Source organism: Cetorhinus maximus, chromosome 24, assembly GCF_964194155.1.
Source record: "Cetorhinus maximus chromosome 24, sCetMax3.hap1.1, whole genome shotgun sequence".
Taxonomy (NCBI): Eukaryota; Metazoa; Chordata; class Chondrichthyes; order Lamniformes; family Cetorhinidae; genus Cetorhinus; species Cetorhinus maximus.
Window position 1 is genome coordinate 52,987,297 of NC_135902.1, and position 23,314 is coordinate 53,010,610.

Sequence of the window (23,314 nt, forward strand, 5' to 3'; positions counted from 1 at the left end):
TGTTGCAGGGTCAGTACTGAGGGAGTGCTGCACTGTTGCAGGGTCAGTACTGAGGTAGTGCTGCACTGTCAGAGGGTCAGTACTGAGGGAGGGCTGCACTGAGAGGGTCAGTACTGAGGGAGTGCTGCACTGTCGGAGGGTCAGTGCTGAGGGAGTGCTGCACTGTCAGAGGGTCAGTACTGAGGGAACGCTGCACTGTCAGAGGGTCAGTACTGAGGGAGTGCTGCACTGTTGCAGGGTCAGTACTGAGGGAGTGCTGCACTGTCGGAGGGTCAGTACTGAGGGAGTGCTGCACTGTCGGAGGGTCAGTACTGAGGGAGTGCTGCACTGTCGGAGGGTCAGTACTGAGGGAGTGCTGCACTGTCGGAGGGTCAGTACTGAGGGAGTGCTGCACTGTCAGAGGGTCAGTACCGAGGGAGTGCTGCACTGTCAGAGGTGCCGTCCATTGGATGAGGCATTAAACCGATGCCCTGTTTTCCCTCTCGGGTGGATGTAAAGGTTTCCACCCTTCTATCTCAAAGGAAACTAATATTTATTGGCCAATGTTTATGCTACAACCAACCTCAGCATAAATAGAGGATTTGCTCATTTTCTTTATTGTTTGTGGGACTCTTGCTGTTGCATTTTCTACCTGCGAGCAATTTAACAAGAATTTCAGTGACTAGAAAGCATTTTTGGAAGCCTGAGATTGTGAAAGGTGCTACAGAAATGCACATCCCGTCTTCTTTCCACCACTTGCAGGTGAGGGGGCAAATCTTTACCTTAAATTAAACCTCCTAAAATATTATTTTTTCATTTTTTTATTTCTTTGGTTGAGACAAACTGACCCAAAGTAACCTGAAGTCTAGAAAGCTTTTCAAGTGAGATCAATGCAGTGACTGGGAGTGTTCAATCAGCTTATCTGAGCTTGGCCAGCAAGATTAATAAAAACCACTGCAACGTTTTCTCAAAGGATCAGCTTTGAAGGTACATTAAAGCTAGAGAGAATCTGCTAATAGTTCAAATCCCCCTCTCAACATCCTTATTAATTTGGAACCAGTCAGATTGTCCAGTGTAGGACTAAGACCTAAAACACTCAAGGCAGCAGTAAACATGGAGTGCCGTCTTTCATTATTCACTGTTAAATGACCATTGCTGCTGGGATGCGCAGTTCATTAACCGAACGTCACACCCTTTGTTCTCAGAGTCCTTGGGCTAGCATGATGTGGATATCAGGATATCAGAATGCCTAAAGCTGTGGGACTGATTCGATGTAATGCCAGGATGTGACTCAATCCTGAATACTGCTGCATACAGATCAGACCCACATCCGGCACATCTGTTGTATGTCTCAGTGTCAGCTCCTGTACAGTCCGTGTGTGTGTCTCAGTGTCAGCTCCTGTACGGTCCGTGAGTGTGTCTCAGTGTCAGCTCCTGTACAGTCCGTGTGTGTGTGTCTCAGTGTCAGCTCCTGTACAGTCCGTGTGTGTGTCTCAGTGTCAGCTCCTGTACAGTCCGTGTGTGTGTGTCTCAGTGTCAGCTCCTGTACAGTCCGTGTGTGTGTCTCAGTGTCAGCTCCTGTACGGTCCGTGTGTGTGTCTCAGTGTCAGCTCCTGTACAGTCCGTGTGTGTGTCTCAGTGTCAGCTCCTGTACAGTCCGTGTGTGTGTGTGTCTCAGTGTCAGCTCCTGTACAGTCTGTGTGTGTGTGTCTCAGTGTCAGCTCCTGTATGGTCCCATGTAAGGGTAAGCAAAGGGAGTTTGGGAGGTTGGGTCAGGAAAGGATAGTGGCAACGATAAGGAGGGAAAGTGGTGATTGGGAAGAGGGGAGTTCAGAGAGAGAGGGTAGTTTGTGGGCAATGGGGCAGATCAGGAGAGGAGAGATCTTTGGGAGGGAGCGGTGATAGAGACAATGGGGTAAACTGAGTGGTGTAAGAACCGGGAAGCCGGGTATATTTCACTCCAAACAGCTTCTTAATGATGGCCCCAATGCTTCATCACCAGCTGCTGGTTAGGCTACTCACTGACCTGGAGTTGCCAACATTCGGGGCTGCCCAGTTCAGGAAAGGGTTTCGGAAACATTCAGGGGGCCCTTTAACCAGAGTGAGCAGGAACCTCGGACAGTGGCACAGAGACCTGTCCCACGAAAGCAGCTGGTACCCCTCCGCCCTGGAATGCCCTCTCACCCCAGATCTCGTACCTGTCGTGGACACCTGGAAAAGTAGGTGCAGAGTTAACAAATCTCTGAGCTCCACGATCTGAGGATGCGGGCGGTGAAAAGCCAGTCACAGGCAGTGGCAGGGATTGTGCAGCAGTAAGAGGCCTTTCTGAATGCAGTGAGCGAACGTTGACAGTGGGTGTGGGGGGGGTGTTTAGAATGGGAGGGGAGGTGGATGGCGGGGGAAGGTGGGCGGAGAGGGAGGAAGGAAGAATAGTTAATCAGAATTCAATAGATGTTGGGTACGTTTCTACCTCAGCACAGGAGAGATGGCCTCTCAATCGGATGCCTTCAGCTAATCTGCCTTTTTCACGCCCTGAAACTCCCCATAATTTCTTGTAAAATTGGAGTCTCACCGGGTGACATGCTGCCTACTCCGAAATCACTGAGACCCTCAGCATCCAATCAGCAGCTCCCTCAGATGCACAGCCCCTGGTATCAAATTATACCAGGACTCTGCCACTTGGTAATTAAGATAATGAGAGCCCAGCGAAAAGAAATATTATTTCATAAGCTATTAGAAATGAGTAGATAACAAGAAACACAAAATAAAATGCCTCTGGACATCTTTCAGTAAGAGTCACATCAATACTCTAGGTTCCAAATTCCACAGGTGACAAGATTGATAGACGGTTGGGCTGAATTCTCTCCCGAGAACTGAACTTAAATTGAATTGAATTTAAATACTCAGGCACAGCAGCGTCTGAGTGCGAGGAAGATGGATTGAGTCCGCCACAGCAAGGAGATCATTTTTTTCTCTCCTTGTAATTATCTTACTCCTCTTCCCCCAGCTCTCTCATGCCACACTAGCAGAATGGATGATTGCTGCCAAACTAACAACAACCTGCATTTATATCATGTCATTAACCTAGTAAAATGTCCCAAAGTGCTTTGCAGAAGCACTATCAACCATAAATTTGACATCGAGCCATGTAAGGGGATTTTAGGTCAGGTGACCAGTAGCTTGGTCAAAGAGGTCGGTTTTAAGGTGCACCTTAAAGGAGGAGAGTGGGATAGCGATATGGAGAGGTTTAGGGAGGGAATTCCAGAGCTTGGGGCCCAGCCAGCTGAAGGCAGGGCCGCCAGTGGTGGAGGGAGTTGGGAATGCATTAGGGGAACGCAGAGATCTCAGAGGGTTGTGGAGTTGAAGGTTACAGAGCTAGGGAGGGGTGAGGCCATGGAGGGGTTTGAAAACAGGGGTGAGAAATTTAAATTGAGACGTCGCTTGACCGGGAACCAATATGGGTCAGCGAGCACAAGGGGTATAGGGGAACGGGACTCGGTGTGAGTCTGTATGTAGCCTGCACTCAGACTGTAGGAGACCAACCCGGGGTGACTCTCATTCCAGGCCCCCTCTTTATTCTTGGGGAAATGCTTACATTCTCTCTTCTTGTAAAAGACAATGAAGAAGCAATTCCTCTTCACTTTGCTGTCTTGTTCCTGAGGAGCCTCAAATCCCTCTTCTCCTCCCCCCCGCGCCTGACTCATTGGGTCCGACTTTAACTCTGTGCAACTGGCTAGATTTTGAATAATCACTTCCCACCCGGACACATTCATCCCCAGGACCTCAAACTAGTGGAATTTCTCACTTTCACCAACCATTTCTAGGGGTCAGGCTGTGACTCAGTGGGTATCAAGTCTCACCTCTGAATTAGAAAATTGAGGGTTCAAACCCCACTCTGGGACTTGAACAGCACATGTAGACTGGTTCTCCCGGAGGAGTGCTGCACTGTCAGGAGTGCTGTCTTGGATGGGATTCACCTGTCTGCCTCCTCAGGTGGATGTAAAAATCCTGAAATTTTGAAGAAGCAGAGTGTCCTGGCCAATATCTATCCTCAGCCTACACCACCAACATAGATTTTCTGGTCATTTACCTCATTAATGTTTATGGGATCTTGCTGTGTGCAAATTGGTTGTTGCGTTTCATACATTATATCACTTCAAATCCTTTCATGGGATATGGGTGTTACTGGTTGCCAATCCCTAATTACCCCTGAACTGAGTGGCTTGCTAGGCCACTTCAGAGAGCCAGGTAAGAGTCAAACACATTGGGTCTGAAGTCTCATGGAGGCCAGACTAGCAGATTCCCTTCAGTGAACTAGATGGGTTTTCACAATGATGATAGATTTGTGGTTACCATTACTGATTCTTAGCTTTCAATTCCAGATTTAACTAACTGAATTCAAATTCCACAAGTTGCTGTGGTGGGATTTGAACCTGGGCCCCAGGATCATTATCCTGGGCCTCGGGATTACTAGCCCAGTGATATCACCACTCCGCCACTGCCTCCCCTTTACTGGGTGGCAAGTGCTTTAGGGTGTCCTGAGGTCTCGAAAGGGGGTAAAGAAATTCTTATAATAAATTCTTTATTTTCTTGAATAATATTGCAAAAGAGATGGAACAGGGAAAATGGGCTTGTTCCCAGGTGATATCAGTAAGGAGGGTTGGTGCCTGCCCCATTCAGCCAGATGTGATAGACCCCACGGCATTATTTCAAAGCAGACCAGGGCAGTTCTCCACCATGTTCCTGGGACCAATTATTCAGTGTCACAGTGCGTGGGTTAGAAAGGGTGAGCTCAGGGAGAGAAGTGATTCCTCGGATTCAGTGGCACATACTTAGTGAGGGAAGAAAAGGCAAATGATTGGCAATGGCAGCACTTGGTGTGAAGGGGCTCACACGAGACTTTGAGATTATTTTACAATGTAAAGTAACTGTGGACACTCTCAGTCTAAGCTCCCTCTTGTGGATCCCTTTGTACGTTCTTTTGAAAATCATGGATTAACAGAATTTCTCGGAGAGCCACAATGCAGAAGAATAACAGGAACTCACGACAAAGAGAATTTGATATAAAAGAAAAGCGAGCTTTGAAAATTGGCCAATTAACCCAACTCCTTTCTGTACAGCCCTGTCGGGGGAATTTAGAAGAAATCCTTTACGAAACCCAGACATACACACTCACAACGCTCCCTCCATGATAAACCAGAGAGAGATGAAAAGAATGACAGATTAAAATGTTATGGAGTAACCTACCACCATAGGCAGGGAATAGAAATCAAATCGCTATGGATTTATTTCAAAAGAAACTTTGCTGTTTCAAGCCCTAGGTTCTTTCTAATTTCTGTTGCTTTTATTTCGATAGGACAATGAATCTGCTCATCCAGTCCTCCAGAGATCCATGACAGAATGTACTCATCGGTACTGAGCAAGAGAGAAGATGAAGTGTGCTGGTCACTAGGGTCCTCTGTCCTTCTCCGAGACACAAAAATATTCATTAAAATGCAGGCGTTTCCACTTGGAATCAGGATTGTTATGCGGGTAAAGATTTGATAAATCGAAAATTTCCCAGGTCCATATGAGGCAGCAGGAAACGGACAATCAGAACTTTAAAGGAAGAAAGATTACAACCAGAGTGTCTGGTTTACATCCTGGGGGTGAAGTCAGGGGTATGAGAGACACTAAACGGACAGAATCGCACCTGCAGCTTGTTACATTCAGAGACACAATGACAGGATAGTGTAGAGGGAGCTTTACTCTGTATCTAACCCCGTGCTGTACCTGCCCTGGGAGTGTTTGATGGGGACAGTGTAGAGGGAGCTTTACTCTGTATCTAATCCTGAGCTGTACCTGTCCTGGGAGTGTTTGATGGGGACGGTGTAGAGGGAGCTTTACTCTGTATCTAACCCCGTGCTGTACCTGCCCTGGGAGTGTTTGATGGGGACAGTGTAGAGGGAGCTTTACTCTGTATCTAATCCTGAGCTGTACCTGTCCTGGGAGTGTTTGATGGGGACGGTGTAGAGGGAGCTTTACTCTGTATCTAACCCCGTGCTGTACCTGCCCTGGGAGTGTTTGATGGGGACGGTGTAGAGGGAGCTTTACTCTGTATCTAACCCCGCGTTGTACCTGTCCTGGGAATGTTTGATGGGGACAGTGTAGAGGGAGCTTTACTCTGTATCTAACCCCGTGCTGTACCTGTCCTGGGAGTGTTTGATGGGGACAGTGTAGAGGGAGCTTTACTCTGTATCTAACCCCGTGCTGTGCCTGTCCTGGGAATGTTTGATGGGGACAGTGTAGAGGGAGCTTTACTCTGTATCTAACCCTGTGCTGTACCTGCCCTGGGAGTGTTTGATGGGGACGGTGTAGAGGGAGCTTTACTCTGTATCTAACCCCGTGCTGTACCTGTCCTGGGAGTGTTTGATGGGGACAGTGTAGAGGGAGCTTTACTCTGTATCTAACCCCGTGCCGTACCTGTGCTGGGAGTGTTTGATGGGGACAGTGTAGAGGGAGCTTTACTCTGTATCTAACCCCGTGCTGTACCTGTCCTGGGAATGTTTGATGGGGACAGTGTAGAGGGAGCTTTACTCTGTATCTAACCCTGTGCTGTACCTGCCCTGGGAGTGTTTGATGGGGACGGTGTAGAGGGAGCTTTACTCTGTATCTAACCCCGTGCTGTACCTGTCCTGGGAGTGTTTGATGGGGACGGTGTAGAGGGAGCTTTACTCTGTATCTAACCCCGTGCTGTACCTGTCCTGGGAGTGTTTGATGGGGACAGTGTAGAGGGAGCTTTACTCTGTATCTAACCCCGTGCTGTACCTGTCCTGGGAGTGTTTGATGTGGACGGTGTAGAGGGAGCTTTACTCTGTATCTAACCCCGTGCTGTACCTGCCCTGGGAGTGTTTGATGGGGACAGTGTAGAGGGAGGGATTAGAAGAAGCTCTGAGCCCCCAGACAGTGACCACGAACAGGAACCCTGGTTCAGAGTAAAGGTTTTACATCAGAAGCACATGATGCTAATGTAACTATGATGTAATGACACATCATCAAGTCACAGAGATCTGGAGGGAAGAGAGTTTCAACCTTGTACAGAATTTCTAAAGTGTTCATAGAACTGAAAATAAATAATAACGATTTCAACAAACCACAGCCTTGAGTAGCTTACTCAGGGAATCTAGATAAACCCTGAAGAACCCCATCTAGACCCTGAACACATGACAAAACAGCCAGATTCCTAAACCAAGTGCTCCATTCTTCCTGTTCAAGTCTGGGCCGTGCTGCCTGGACCGCGAATTGTGCTTGAAGCAGAGAAATTGCTGCTTCACAACTGGACAGTAACTCACTAATCCAATCACCACGTGAGCTGCTGTCCATTGTCGGTACCTGAACCTCAGGCTTGGACCACACACAGAGAGGCTTCACATCGAAACCAACCAGACCTGGACCTTATAGATTGGTAAAGATTCTCCCTAAAGCAAATCCTTGGGGGTAAACTACAAATCATTGAATCATAGCCTGGTTATAGCACAGAAGGAGGTCATTCAGCCCATCGTGTCCATGCTGGCTCTCTGCAGGAGCCAATCACCGAATGCCGCTTTCCTGCCTATTCCTGTAGCCCTCTAATTTCTTTCTGTTCAGATAATGATCCAGTTCCCTTTTGAAGCCTTGATTGACCCTTCCTCCCCCCACACTCTCAGGCAGCACATTCCATATCCACACATTACATGAAGAAGTTTCTCCTCATGTCGCTGTTGCTTCTTTTGTCAATTACCTTAAATCTGTGCCCTCTGCTTCTCGATCCTTCCGCGAATGGGAATGGTTGGTGGGCTGAATGAGCTCCTTCTGTGCTGTGAGATTCTACTGACTCTGTACCCAATCCATCTCCTCTGAAGTGCTCCCATTGTTCAATGATATAAATAGTTTCCATTTTAAAAGTGGACACAGGAATTTATAATAGGGAATGCTGGGAGGAAATAGGCACAGACTTTTAATACCTGATTATATAGACAGATAGATCTTTTTTAAAAAATGTGCAATATTAATATCTCTTATAAGCTGATTTCTCTGTTAAGGCAGAGAGCTTCTCTGTCACTTATTGAGTGATAACCAGTATAAATGTCAAAATATTACCGATTTTATAATACACACAAAACACATTATATGAAGCCACATTTATCACCCCACAAAGTTGCAAAATGGTATGGAAAATACTTTACTTAAAAGATGAGTTATTGCATTTCCCTCCTGACATTATCTCCCCCTGTGCTCACTAGCAATCTGTTTGTTCAATCTCTCTGCGGGCTGATTAATGTGAAGCGTCTCTGTTTTATGAAAGGGTCTCTTTCGGAAGACAAATAAATCAAGCCACAACAATGTCATGGGCACACACAGTGTGTGTGATGTGTCACTGCGCTATTACAGGCTGATAACCATTACTCTCTCTAATGGGGTTTCCTGGTGATCCTGACAGTTGTGCATGGTGCACAGACTCACCCTTTCACATTGAGCACTGGTTAACCAAGCCACACCCCTGCAGAAAGGGAGACGTAATGGAACAAATGGCCCTTCCTTCCCCTCCTCTCTGTCATTCAAAGTCTCCAGCTGGAAGCCAGGCCTCCCACCCTGTGAGGTGTTGATAGATCAGGAGTCAGGTCTGGTGTCTGTTGTCAGCCTGTGAACAGCAGTGTTTAATCCTGAAATGCCCCAATTAAAATTGGACAGTTGAGAGAAGTGTTGGATTGTGATTGTGCACTCAAAGCTTCTCTTCAACTTATACAGCAGCTGTAAGAAAGATAGAGAGAGGGAGAGACTCAGAGTGTGAGAGAGAGACTCAGAGAGAGAGAGGCAGAGAGGAGAGAGAGACTCAGAGAGAGAGAGAGAGAGAGAGACTCAGAGAGAAAGAGAGAGAGACAGGGAGAGAGAGAGAGAGAGAGACAGGGAGAGAGAGAGAGTGAGAGAGACAGGGAGAGAGACAGGGGGAGAGAGAGAGAGGCTCTGTGAGGGCATGGTGGGGTTACCTTGCCGCATAGCCTAGCCTCGGCTTAACTGACTTCTAGGAGGTGTTCACTCGGAGAGAGGGGGGATTCACAGCCCTCTTGGCTGTGCAGCTATGGTATACTACAATCCTCTGGTACCAGACCACAGTAATTTATACACATCTACAGTGAGTGATCCTTACCCTGCTGCATAAACAGCAAATCTGTGAGTAATGCTAACACTGCTGAATAAACAGTAACTTTGCAGTTATACAATGAATAATCCTCACCCTGCTGCATATACTATTCTAAGCACATGTGAGTTTAGCACTGATACATCTAGTGATGTAATGATGATTAAATCCTATTGGAAGCTTTGGGATCTTTAGCACCAATTACAAACCGGGAGCTCCAATCATTCCCATAATTTAAATTTAGGCAAGCCATTGACACACAGGGTTTTGCAAAATTACCTTTAACCCAACCCCAAAAGGCCAAATATTGGAGCATGCACAAAGTTGACACAGTCATCCAGATAACCTCCACCAAAAACTAGAAAATAACATGAAATACAATGCAAGTTAATAAAAATTCAGTCTGTTTTTCTCTCCGTTTACACTGTCTATTCTCCATCAGTCAATATTAATACTCACCAACTTCAGAAGCTAATTACTCTCTAGAAAGTTGACCCCCATCTCTGACCACCTCACACCAAATTTATAAATAGCCTGGGACTCAGTGGGTAACACTCCGATTTCTGAGTCACAAGGTTGTGGGTTCAAGCTGCCCTGTCAGGGGCACTAAACCAAGGCCCAAAATAGCCCTACTCAGCTGGATTTAAAAAGCCCCATGGCCACTGTTGTGAGAAAGAGTGGTGGAGTTCTCCCTGCTGTCCTGACCAATATTTGTCCCTGAATCAGCATCACTAAAAAAACAGATTAGTTGTAATCACACGGCTGTTTGTGGGATCTTGCTGTGTCCCTATTTCCTACATCACTGCAGTAACTACACTTCAAAGAAAAACTTCATTGGATGTAAAGCAATCTGGAGTGTCATGAGGTTGTGAAAGGTGCTATTTAAATGCAAGTCCTTTCTGTCTGACCTTTCGTCTCCTGTGGTCTCAATACCTTTGCGTTTTGCTCTTCCCTCTGTCCCTCCCAATCCCTCTCGGACCCCAACTCAGCTCCCATAGCAAATTCCAAGTCTTCCAAACTCAAGCCTCAATCGGCATTCTAGATGGGTATTGTTTAGTCTTTATTTAATCACACCCTTCCTTAATCTTCCAGCACATTTTTAACAGCTTTCATATAGTTAAACATGGATTCTCAAGTCGAAGGTTGTTCTTGTTTAATATTTAGTCTCAGTTGCAATGATATGAAAATCTTGTGCATCCCACAATAATCATACCCACGTACATCACTTAACAGATGCACGATAAACACATCTATCACACATATAATTCCACTCATGAGTCATTTATTCAGAGTTACAGAGTTTAGCGTTAGAATTAAATTAAATATTCTGCAACTGGCAAGAGGTAAACTGATTAATTTCTAAGCCTGCACAGCTCAATAAAATGCCAGATCTCACAGCAACACACTCACTCATTCATTCTTGGAATGTGGGCATCATTGGCAAAAGTTGGCATTTACTGTCCTTCTCTAGTTATGCTGGACATACCTAAATGGCTCCTGAGGCCAAGTCAGAGGGCAGTTAAATGTCAGCTGGGGGCGATGTGGGACTGGAGCCACGTTTAAACCCAGGTCGGGTGAGGACAGCAGGCTTTCTATCCTCGAAGGAGTTCAATGGTCAATAAAGTCATGGTCACTTTTACTGACACCAGCCTTTTATTTCTAGGTCTGAATTCAAACTGCCTGTGGTGGGATTTGAACTCAGGCTCAGCTGGATTATTAAGCTAGGGCCCTAATAATGCAGTAACACAACAACTACTCTCCTATATCTTGTCATGTTACATAGGATACCCCCCTCCAGGTAGCCTGCCCTAAGAGGGCATTGGCGACCATGGATTTTCCTTGGATTGGTCTACGATTGTTGCTTGGCAAAGTACTGCAGTGGTTTGCCGTTGCCTTCTGCAGGACGGCTGACCAGGAAACTCTCCCGCTCTTACCGCCTGCCATCAGGCATGTTGGAAGGATTTACAGGCTGATATTCAACCTGTTTGGCCAGGTTATGGACACGCCTTCCATTGCCATCCAGTCCCGGAGCGGGATTTGAACCTGGAGCTTCTGGCCCAGTGGTAGGAACACCACCCCTGCGCCACAAGATCTCCACCTAGGATGGACAGCGCAGAAACAGGCCATTTGGCCCAACCAGTCCAATGCTGGTGTTTCTGCACTACTCCAGCCTCCTCCCATCTATCCTCATCTAAATCTATCATCACAACTCTCTATCCCTTTCTCCCCCGTGATTTGTTAGTGACTATCTTATATTGGCTATCTCTAAGTTGGCAAGTGGAACCACTCTGTGCTCCCACTCTGTCAAAACCTTTCAGGGATTTAAAAAAAAAACCCCAGTAAGGTCCACCCCTGAACATTCTCCTTTCAGAGCCCCGGCCTGTTCAATCAGTGTGGTTTTGTACCCATTGCCAAGTTTTGATGGTGAGCCCAATTCTGACACATTTCTTGACGAAATGTCAGAAGCATGAAAAACATGTGCTCATAAATATTCATTCAGCATCTCGGCCTGTCGTTCAACTCATTTAACTTCAGTTGAAAGGAAGGTAATTAAAGCAGTAAAATCTCCCGAAGGCTGGGTAATGATCTCAAGCGAATTTTGATTTTTCTGCAGATTATCAAAGGTCAACTTGGACAGAATGTTCAAATGCAGGAGAGATTGGGAAGTGAAGCATTACTTGGACATTTTCCATCCTCCTGCTTCAAGACGATGACTGAGGTTTCTGCACTTTTCAGGAGAGTGCCCAGTTTTGAGAAGCGGGTGACATGGTTATTGACCATCACTTACCTTCCTGCCTGCTGTGTTAATACGGAGAGGCGTGAGAAAGGGGTCAAAGATCATGTGGCTAGTCTCAATGTTGATTGGTGACTGCCTCTTTCCAACTGAACACAGGTTCCAGGCTGAATTTACCAATCCCCAAAATGAGGGAACTGTTTAGGAAGAATTAAAAAAAAGAATCAGACACAATTAGGCACATTCGGTTCGTGTTAAATCATCCTGTACATTCAGCCCATCGTACCTCTGCTGGCTCTTTGAAAGAGCGATCCAATCAATCCCCCACCCTCACCCCACCCCCCACCCCCACCCCACCCCCCACCCCCACCCCACTCTTTCCCCACAGCCCTGCACATTTCCCCTTTTCAAGTATTTATCCAATTCCCTTTTGAAAGTTCCTGTTGAAGCTGCTTCCATCGCCCTTTCAGGCAGCGCCTTCCAGATCGTAACAACTCGCTGTGTAAAGGAAAACATTCTCCTCATCTCCCTTCTGCTCTTTCGTCATCTATATATGATCTATATATGATCTATATGTGATCTATATGTGACCTTTTTGTTTCTTTGCATTCTTTAGTCAGCCCAATGTCATCCTTGGTCAGCTGATGACCAGTAAACTGATCTTGTTTAACACCAATTTGAAATCAGGCCAGCTCCGAACTGTTTCTCCATCTGATGCTCCCTTCCTTCTGCTTGGTCCCACGTCACTCAGGTACAGATTGGCAACACCACAATGTGGAAAAGAATGCAGACTCCAACTGCTCAATATGTCTCTATGCACCCTTCACCCAAACTATGACCCTTGTTACCTGCACATACTCTCTGTGTCAGATTTCGTTTGTATCTGTCAGGAAATAAACCCAAGGCCTCTTGCCCCAACTGAGAGTCAGCATGGTAGAGCTCTTGTCCCTAAGGTTGTGAGTTCAATTCCCACTTCAGGGCTTGGTATGGAATCCACTACAGCCAGCACTGCACTGTCCCCATCACCTTCCTTCGAAACCAGGATCACGTTGGGCAGATGTTAAACACAATTACAACAGTTGGAGAGTGTTAGGAAATAGAGATAGTTTAAGTGAGTTATATGTATATTTGGGTGTGTTAAGAATAAGGTATACCTTTAAGTTTAACTTATATTTTTTTCTATTTGTGGGTCAAAAGATGAAACCTGGGATCTAGTTTCATTTTTGAGTAGAGACAGCATGCCTAAAGCTCTGTTTGTATACCTGCATTTCTAATGAAATATTTACGACTCTTGAAGGAGAGCTAAAGCCAATGGAGTAGAGAAAAAACTATGCTGTTGCCTAGCAACAGGAGTCCAGAGAGGGAGTCCCTCCCCCTGCCCCCTCACACACACAGAGACAGAGAAAACTAAAGAACACACACACTCACACACATAAACACCATCACACACACACACACACACACACACACACACACACTCTCTCACACACACACACACACACACTCACACATACACACACAATCACACACACACACTCTCACACATACACACACACTCACACACACACACACACTCTCTCACACACACACACACGCACACACACACACACTTACACACATACACACACACTCACACACACACTCTCACACACACACACGTACACACACACACTCTCTCATACACACATACACACACACACACACTCTTACACACTCACACACACAGTCTCTCACACATTGACACATACACACACACACACTCAGTTGGAACAGTTTCACAGAGGGCCAGATAGCAAGTACCAAGCTGAAGTTGAAGCCCACCTGTCAGGGGTAGCTGGGCAGGGGAGGGAACGGAGAGGACACGGGTTTCCCCAAAGAAACTAAAGAAGAAAGTCCCCAAATCCAGGGGAGTGGAACAGGAAAGGTCCCACTCCCACCCCACAGGGCAGCCTAGACAAAGGACGGAGAAGCCGGAAGGTCCAAGGAGACAGCTGAAGTTCTGTAACTCTTTATGATGGGCATGGGAAGCAGTGGTGTCCTGTTGGCACAGCTGAGCCTGTGAGAGAGAGAGAGAGTGTGAAAGGAAGTTTGAATGTGCATGTGGTGACCCAGGGAAGAGGAACATCAGAAGGAGAGTTTGAAACCCTGGAGGTGGACCCTTGCAGAAGGCATCTGAGAGAAAGCGTCAGTTTGGGAGAAGACTCCAAAGTGAGTTCTTGGAAACTGGAGATTGGAAACCCCCGTGTGAAAGATGGATTTCAGTGAGACTGGTTGGCTCAGGGTGTGATGAGCATCTGGGGGAGTTGAGGAAAGATCCTTAGCATCTGTCACTTGGTTTCAGAGTGTTGTGTGCCTGACCACAGGTTGCCTATTGGTTTACATAGACTGTGTACCTACTGCGAACATTAGAGTATAAGATAGTTTTAGTAACTTGCGTTATCCATACAAATCTGTATATATCTGTGAAGGCATAGTTGTGGGTGAAGGAGTATTGTAATATAGTTCATCTTTTCTTGTTTAATAAATGTTTTATTCTTTTGTTAAAAGTTCATCAGCTGACTCCATTGACTCTGTTCAGTAGCCCCTCTCCACATATCTAAACAAAAAATAAAAGTTAGGATCTATCAAGCTGGGTTCCACCCTGAGAACTGGCTTGTCCAGGGGTAACATCAGCTGGGATCATAACAAGAGGAGCTATCAACATTGCTCCTTCAACCAGCACGTACCAGCACGTACCAGCACATACCAGCGTGTACCAGCACGTACCAGCGTGTACCAGCGTGTACCAGCACGTACCAGCGTGTACCAGCGTGTACCAGCACGTACCAGCACGTACCAGCACGTACCAGCACATACCAGCGTGTACCAGCACGTACTAGAGAAAGGATGAACTGAACATGAACTGAAAGTGGGCAATAGGTCATAGCCAATCAGCTGGCAGTTTTACACCCTAACCATTGAAATCAATCAGTTCTGTTTGTGGGATCTTACTGTGCATAAAATAGCTGCCACATTCACCTTCATAAGATTGACAACATTTCAAAGCCTTTCAGTGGATGTGGGAACGGTGAGGGATGTGTTAAACTGCTGTACAAATTCATCACTTCTCGTTACACCAAGTGAGGGGGAAATTGTCCTCAGTAAAAGCAGGTGACCAGCGATAACCAATCAGCTGAACAAATTTCTACCTATTGATGTCAATTGTTGTGGTGTAAGACTGACAGCTGATTGGCTATGGCCTGTTGCCCATTTTTGTTGAGGCCAATAGCATTCTCAGTGTTTCTGCAGAGTGAGACTCCACTGTCCATTGTTAAATTCACTCGTGTGGCCATGATATGATCGGAGGTGAATAAACCCAGGAACACACTGTCCTCAAGAGCGGCCCCATGAGAGATGTACTCACCGACACCCTGAACTGTTCGTGTAATGTGGGGGGGGAGGAGGCCTAGCATCTCTGATTGGATATTTTCCTGGAGGTGTCAACACTTGGCTTCCAGCCTTTGAGCCCCTCCACATTCACTCTCCTGCCATTGGTCCATCCTCACAATGCCCCACTCCCAACCTCCTGCCATTGGTTCATCCTCACAGTGCCGCACTCCCAACCTCCTGCCATTGGTCCACCCTCACAGTGCCCCACTCCCAACCTCCTGCCATTGGTCCACCCTCACAGTGCCCCACTCCCAACCTCCTGCCATTGGTCCATCCTCACAGTGCCGCACTCCCAACCTCCTGCCATTGGTCCATCCTCACAGTGCCCCACTCCCAACCTCCTGCCATTGGTCCATCCTCACAGTGCCCCACTCCCAACCTCCTGCCATTGGTCCCCCGACATGTCCATTCTCACAGTGTTCCTCCAACCACTGGTCACACATCATGTCGGTCAGCTTGGAGCCTGCCTTCCGGTACCGAGCAGTCTTTTCATTAGCTGATTGGCTGATGGGGTTAAACGAAGGAGGAGTTGGAGGAAGTCCGTGTGGAGCATAAAAACTGGGATGGATCAGAGGGGCTGAATGGCCTGTTTCTGTGCTGTCTGCCCGAAATTCCTAAACCACCAAATAAAAATATTCAAGAGTGTTTATTTATCAAAAACATAATCTTTCCAATGACCCCTAGAATTATTCCCTCTGTGTGTCGTGGAGATGGAGCTTTAATTCTGGAAATCTCCAGGGAATACTGAAGGGATGATACCTGCGGGCTGATGGCTGGAGTGGGTGGGAATGTCACGTTCCTGGAATGTCAGGAAAATCAGCCTCTGTCGTGGTCTGTGCCTGTGCAGCCGGTGAAAACTCCTGACTTGCAGGGTTAGATGTTGACTAGTAGGCAGCCGGCTGCAAGCTGGAGATGGCCACAGATCTGGAATGGTCAGAGACACGGGATTTAACCCTCTCCAACCCCCATGAGGCTGCATATCCCAGGATATTTCAAAACCAAACAAACCCTGAAATTTTTATATGGAAATGAGACGCGAAATGGCTGTTTTGTAAAGTAAGATTTTCCCCTGTTCTTTATTTTGTGAGGTGGGTGTTCAGTAAATGTTGCTGCTGTTATCAGTGTAACTGTTCCAGCAACATAAATATCACATCGCTAACTGTCAACATCCCTCTTTTCAGTTTTAGATTCAGCAACTATAACACCAGGATTGGCCCGGCCATGAAACCTGTTCCCAAATGACTTATTCTACACCTCACGCATAAATCCATTACTGACACTGACACTGACACACACACGGACTGTACAGGAACTGACACTGAGACACACACACGGACTGTACAGGAGCTGACGCTGAGACACACACACGGACTGTACAGGAGCTGACACTGAGACACACACACGGACTGTACAGGAGCTGACACTGAGACACACACACGGACTGTACAGGAGCTGACACTGAGACACACACACGGGCTGTACAGGAGCTGACACTGAGACACACACATGGACCGTACAGGAGCTGACACTGAGAAACACACGGACCGTACAGGAGCTGACACTGAGACACACACACACAGACTGTACAGGAGCTGACACTGAGACACACACATGGACCGTACAGGAGCTGACACTGAGAAACACACGGACCGTACAGGAGCTGACACTGAGACACACACGGACTGTACAGGAACTGACACTGAGACACACACGGACTGTACAGGAGCTGACACTGAGACACACACACGGACTGTACAGCACCAGACAGGAGTGAGCCAATGCCTGTTTTTTTCATTCTTTCATCAGACATGATCATCACTGGCAATGTCAGCATTTATTGTCCATCCCTAATTGCCCTTGAGAAGGTGGTGGTGAGCTGCCTTCTTGAACCGCTGCAGTCCATGTGGTGTAGGTACACCCACAGTGCTGTTAGCAAGGGAGTTCCAAGATTTTGACCCAGTGGCAGTGAAGGAACAGCGATATATTTCCAAGTCAGGATGGTGAGCCACTTGGAGGGGAACTTCCAGGTGGTGGTGTTCCCATCTATCTACTGCCCTTGTCCTTCTAGCTGGTAGTGCTCATGGGTTTGGAAGGTGCTGCCTAAGGAGCCTTGGTGAGTTCCTGCAGTGTATCTTGTAGATGGTACACACACTGCTGCTACTGTGCGTCGGTGGTGGAGGGAGTGAATGTTTGTGGATGTGGTGCCAATCAAGCGGGGCTGCTTTGTCCTGGATGGTGTTGAGCTTCTTGAGTGTTGTGGGAGCTGCATCCATCCAGGCAAGTGGGGAGTATTTCATCACACTCCTGACATGTAGATGGTGGACAGGCTTTGGGGAGTCAGGAGGTGAGTTACTTGGTGCAGGATTCCTAGCCTCTGACCTGCTCTGGTAGCCACAGTATTTAAATGGCTGGTCCAATTCAGTTTCTGGTCAATGGTAACCCCAGGATGTTGATAGTGGGGGATTCAGTGATGGTAAGGCCATTGAATGTCAAGGGGCGAGGGTTAGATTCTCTCTGGTCAATCAGTTTCTACGTGCAGGAGCTGACACGGAGCACACGCAATATCAGAAGGGTGTGGCTCGTTCCTTTTGTCTCAGTTTAAATATTAATGGAGCTGACACACAGCCTAAGAGTAAATTTCTGGCTGTTGATTTTTCCCTGCTGTTGCGAGGCTGAACAGGGAGGTTGATGACAGGATAATGTCAGTGTGAAAGGACATTTGTCACAACAGACATTGAATAGCTAAAGCACCTTTTAGGCAATGCCCTTCATTCTGTCATTACACCTCATGCTGTCATTGGATATACAGGATAACAACTATTTAATGCGATCATTATTTTTACTTTGTAATCCAAGTCACTTCCAGCTCAGAGAGGTGATGCTTTTACAAAAGTGATGATAATTATTTCCACACAGTTTGTTCAGTGATGACCAAGGCCGTTGTGCTGTGGAGTTTAGCAGGAACTGAACTGGAACTGCAGACATCAAATGTGAGAGACACAGGCATGGGTTTCCTGCAGGGCCCCTCTGGCAAGTGACTGGAGTGGGATGCTGGTGTCATGGTGCCTGTACCGGTCCAGAAATCCCCACAACAAGAATTCCAATCCCGCCCAAGCGGATTGATGGTTGTTTTACCACAAGGAGTGTCTGAGGTGAATATTATTGATGTATTTATGGGAAGCTAGATTAACACATGAAGGAGAAAGGAATAGGAAGATTTGAAGTGGACTGGGAGAAATACAAAGCTGTTGGGCAGGACAATTGGCCCTATTACTCTGCTGTAAACTCGACATAAGAAATCATCTGAAAATCTGCCCTCAGTAATGGTGACCATGAAAATGCTGGATGGTCATAAAAACCCATTTGGTTCACTAATGTCCTTTAGGGAAGGAAATCTGCCGTCCTTACCTGGTCTGGCCTACATGTGACTCCAGACCCACAGCAATGTGGTTGACTCTTAATGGCCCTTTGAAAGGGGCATGAATTCACTCAGTCATATCAAACTGCTACAGAGAATATCACACAGATTAGATTGGCTCAAGAAGGTCTTTCTCCACTCACAGACAAAGAGTAAACCTGGTCAGTGGGTTTTTAACATCAACCTAACAGCTCCACAGTCACCTTACTGCCTGACTTTTATTTCTAGATTCTAATTTTCAAACTATCAGGGTGGGATCTGAACTCACACACTTTGGATTCTTAGAGTCAGGGAATCTTAAAACACAGAAGGAGGCCATTTGGCCCATTGTGCCTGTGCCAGCCCTTTGAAAGAGCAAATCAACCAGTCCCACTCCCCTTGCTCCTTCCCCCATCTCCCTGCCATTGTTTCCTTTTCAAGTATTTCTCCAATTCCCTTTTGAAAGTTATTATTGAACTTGCTTCACCGCCCTTTCAGGCAGCGCCTTCCAGATCACAACAACTCGCTGTGTGAGAAAGCATTCTCCTCATCTCCCCATGCGGCTTGCTGCCCAATGATTGGAATTCTGAGTTCAGGCTTCGGGATTTCTCAGTGAGTAATCCAGCTCTTATCCCAGTGTACACTGTGGAGCTGGAGATAGATCGAGTAGAGACTGTGTTTGCTGATTATATATGATGTCATTTCAATGGGGCAATTGAAGGGTATCCTCCCTGGTATGTACAATACTTTCCGTGGCAAGCGATGCATCTACCAATTGGCTTTGTGCATTGGTAAAGAGCTCAGATTGGTGATAACCTCAATACAGGATTGGCCAATGAAGATTCAGGATGGCTTTTTAACCTTGAAGGGTTAACACAGTTGTTAACATTCTAATCTGTGCGATATTCTCTGTAGCAGTTTGATATGACTGAATTAATTCATGCCCCTTTCAAAGGGCAGTTCAGAGCCAATCACATTGCTTTAAGTCACATGTAGGCCAGGTTGAACTTTAAAACATCAAAAGGACATAGACAAGTTGGTGGAGTGGGCAGATATTTGGCAGGTAAAGTTTAATGCAGATAAATGAGAAGTGATTCATTTTGGTAGGAAGAACATGGAGAGACAGTATAAAATAAAGGGTACAATGTGAAAGGGGGTGCAGAAGCAGAGGGACCCGGGTGTATGTGTGCATAAGTCATTAAAGGTGGCAGGACAGGTGGAGAGAGCAGTTAACAAAACGTATAGTATCCCAGGCTTTATTAATAGGGGTATAGAGTACAAGAGCAAGGAGGTTATACTGAACTTGTATAAAACACTAGTTCAGTCTCAGCTGGAATATTGTGTACAGTTCTGGGCACTGCACTATAGGAAGGATGTGAACACATTGTAGAGAGTGAAGGAGAGGTTTACAAGAATGGTTCCAGGGATAAGAAACTTCAATTATGAAGATAGATTGGAGAGGTTGGGACTGTTCTCCTTGGAGAGGAGAAGGCTAAGAGGAGATTTGATAGAGATGTTCAAAATCCATGAAGGGGCTGGACAGAATAGACAGGGAGAAGCTGTTCCCACTCATAAAAGGGTCAAGCAAATGTTACGTGAGAAAAAACCTTTTCACACAGCGAGTGGTTCGGGTCTGGAATGCAGTGCCTGGAAGTGTGGTGGAGGCAGGTTCAAACGAGGCATTCAAGAGGGCATTAGATGATTGTTTCTATTCAAATAATGTGCGGGGTGGGGGGTGGTGGGGAGGTGGGGGGGGGTACAGGGAAAAGGCAGGACAATGGCACTGGGTAATAATGCTCATCTGGAGAGCTGGTGCAGACACAATGGGCCGAATGGCCTCCTTCTGTACTGTAACAATTCTGTGATTGGATGCGTTTCAAGAGATTTCATCACATGAGCTCATGTCACCTATGGCCCTGCTCCCCCCAACCAACTCTCTCACCATTGGTTGTCGGCTCAGCCTGCCTGCCCCAATGGCAAAGTGGACAAACACCTCATGACCTGATTGGCTGAACTTTTTTGACTATCTGTCCCCCAGGTCCAACACTTGTATAAATTATAAACAACAGCTTTCAACTTTTTAAAACACTTTAAGAAAAATTGCGCCTCTCATTTTTTTTCCCACCCTGACAACTGCGTCCAGGAGATGAATCTCCGATTCTTGGGGACTCCAGGCCAATCCTGGAGCAGTTGGCAACTCCGCTTTACAATCACTGGCACTGCGATGTCTGCAGGGAAGAGATCGGCTTTGCAGCCTGCAGTGTAATGCAGCAGTGGCCTTCTTTATGAAATGTAGCCTCTACAAATGATATTTCCAGAACAACCAGAGGTGAGTGGGTGGGGTGGGGGAGGGACCTTGGGCCCTTATTGAAAAGTCACTCCTGGGGGGAGGCTCGGTAACCAAGAGAGACACAGATTTGAGGCTATTGACAACAGAATTGGGCGGGGGCAGTCAAGGAGAATGTATTTTTCTGCAGCGAGATGTCAGAGCAGAATCTTACAATGCAGAAGGAGGCCTTTCAGCCCACTGTGCCTGTGCTACCTCTTCGAAAGAACTATCAGATTAACCCCACTCTCCCTGTCCTTTCCCCAGAGCCCTGCAAATTGATCAGTAAGAAGGCCAAGCCCTTTGTGTGCCTGAACCGAGCAGCTGAGCCATCGACGTGCCAATGCAAAGACAAACCAGGCTCTTGAACCTGAGCATTTCCCAAAATCACACCAATCATTCCGCACACAATATTTCACAACCCAGGCAAATATCGAACTGTTCCACCCTGACTCATTCATCCTGATAACTCAGGGTTGTAATTGTATTGGGATTTCTTAAATTAAAAAAGCCACACTGCCCATTTGAATCATTCATTTGACAATTTGGTCTAAACAAAGATGCCAGAAAGTATTGATGAAAAGGTATTTTTTACAATTAGAATTCTGGACTGTGGCAACATTTCTTGTCTTAATTTAACAGCTGGGTCAATCATTCTGAGAGAGTCAGAAAGCACTGGGGTTATCGATGAATTCTAATTACCTGGCATGAGGTTTAGGATTCAACATAGTACAAGGAAATGGGAAGGGGTTTGGTCCATTGGGATTGTGTACAGTGGGAGTGAATGGGAAGGGGTTTGGTCCATTGGGATTGTGTACACTGGGAGTGAATGGGAAGGGGTTTGGTCCATTGGGATTGTGTACACTGGGAGTGAATGGGAAGGGGTTTGGTCCATTGGGATTGTGTACACTGGGAGTGAATGGGAAGGGGTTTGATCCATTGGGATTGTGTACACTGGGAGTGAATGGGAAGGGGTTTGGTCCATTGGGATTGTGTACACTGGGAGTGAATGGGAAGGGGTTTGGTCCATTGGGATTGCGTACACTGGGAGTGAATGGGAAGAGGTTTGATCCATTGGGATTGTGTACACTGGGAGTGAATGGGAAGGGGTTTGATCCATTGGGATTGTGTACACTGGGAGTGAATGGGAAGGGTTTGGTCCATTGGGATTGTGTACATTGGGAGTGAATGGGAAGGGGACTGGCTCATTTCTGATTGAATGGAATGAGGGTGAATGATCTATTATACCAGGTTGTACTCATTGGGATTTTACACTCCTATTCTGCAGTGCATTTTTCAATAGCTAACTGTATTACAAAATGTTGCTGTGCTTTCTAAACACGGTGTGATTTAGTGCCAGACTCCTACATTGCCAGCTCATGTCTGATTCAATGAATCAGATCTTAATATTTTCTCAGAGCTATGGCCTGCCAAAGGCTGGAAAAACAAACACTCATAAACATTCTTTGGACATATTTCTTTTCAAATGCTCTCAGCATCACAAAGAACACTTTGCTGTTCATCTGAGGTATCAGTGTGTTGGGAATCTTTACTGCTCCCTCTACACTTCCTGGTTAATTACTGAACTATTAAAGCCCCCAACAGCAACACAACCTGACGTGTTTAAAGATATATAGAGAGTGGCCTTTCTCACAAGCTGTCAATGCTAATGCAGACCTTTCTTAAACTTCACCTGTCCCTTTAAAGCCTCTGCTTACGCGCCCACAGTGAGGGAATGGTTTCAAAAGACACATGTACAAACAGAGGTTCAAAGGCTCTGCATACAGGCTGCTGCCAATAACACTTCAACTCCTGCCTTCGAGAACAGACCAGGTTAACAAGTCAGGGAGCCTAACATGAAGTGACTGAAATAAAATGGAAACTGCTTGAAATGCTCAGCAGGTCTGACAGCCTCTGTGAAGAAAGGAACGGAGTTAATGTTTCAGGTCAGTGACCTTTCATCGGAACTGGGAAAGACTGGACTTCTTAATTTATACCAGGACCATTATAACTTCTGACCTCGACATTGATAATGCCTATGTAAACTTGTCACACTGTAATTACGCCCTTCTGCCAGTAGAAGTGTTGCAGTGGGAGTTTGTGAAGAAATGCAGGTTGCATTGGGTCAGTATTTGTCAGAATGCAGGTCTGGCACCACCACACCATGAGCTACAAATAATCAGCACAGGTCAGGATTATCCCAAACTGCAGACTGACAGTTTCAATCACAGCTTGCCGAAATTCCCCCCTTGAATTAGCTATCCTTGCAGATTGGCTCCTGGGATAACAACG

The 23,314-nt window shown here is 46.5% G+C and overlaps 1 protein-coding gene across 3 annotated transcripts in view; it reads right to left on the reverse strand.

The window, feature by feature from the left end:
• LOC144699585 (carbonic anhydrase-related protein 10) overlaps positions 1–23,314 on the reverse strand; it is a 265,727-nt gene that overhangs the window by 147,235 nt on the left and 95,178 nt on the right. For all 3 annotated transcript variants that reach the window (XM_078570623.1, XM_078570624.1, XM_078570622.1), the window contains exon 3: positions 11,925–12,067. In XM_078570623.1, the coding sequence (XP_078426749.1) occupies positions 11,925–12,067 (143 nt within the window). The remainder of the gene's footprint in view (positions 1–11,924; positions 12,068–23,314) is intronic.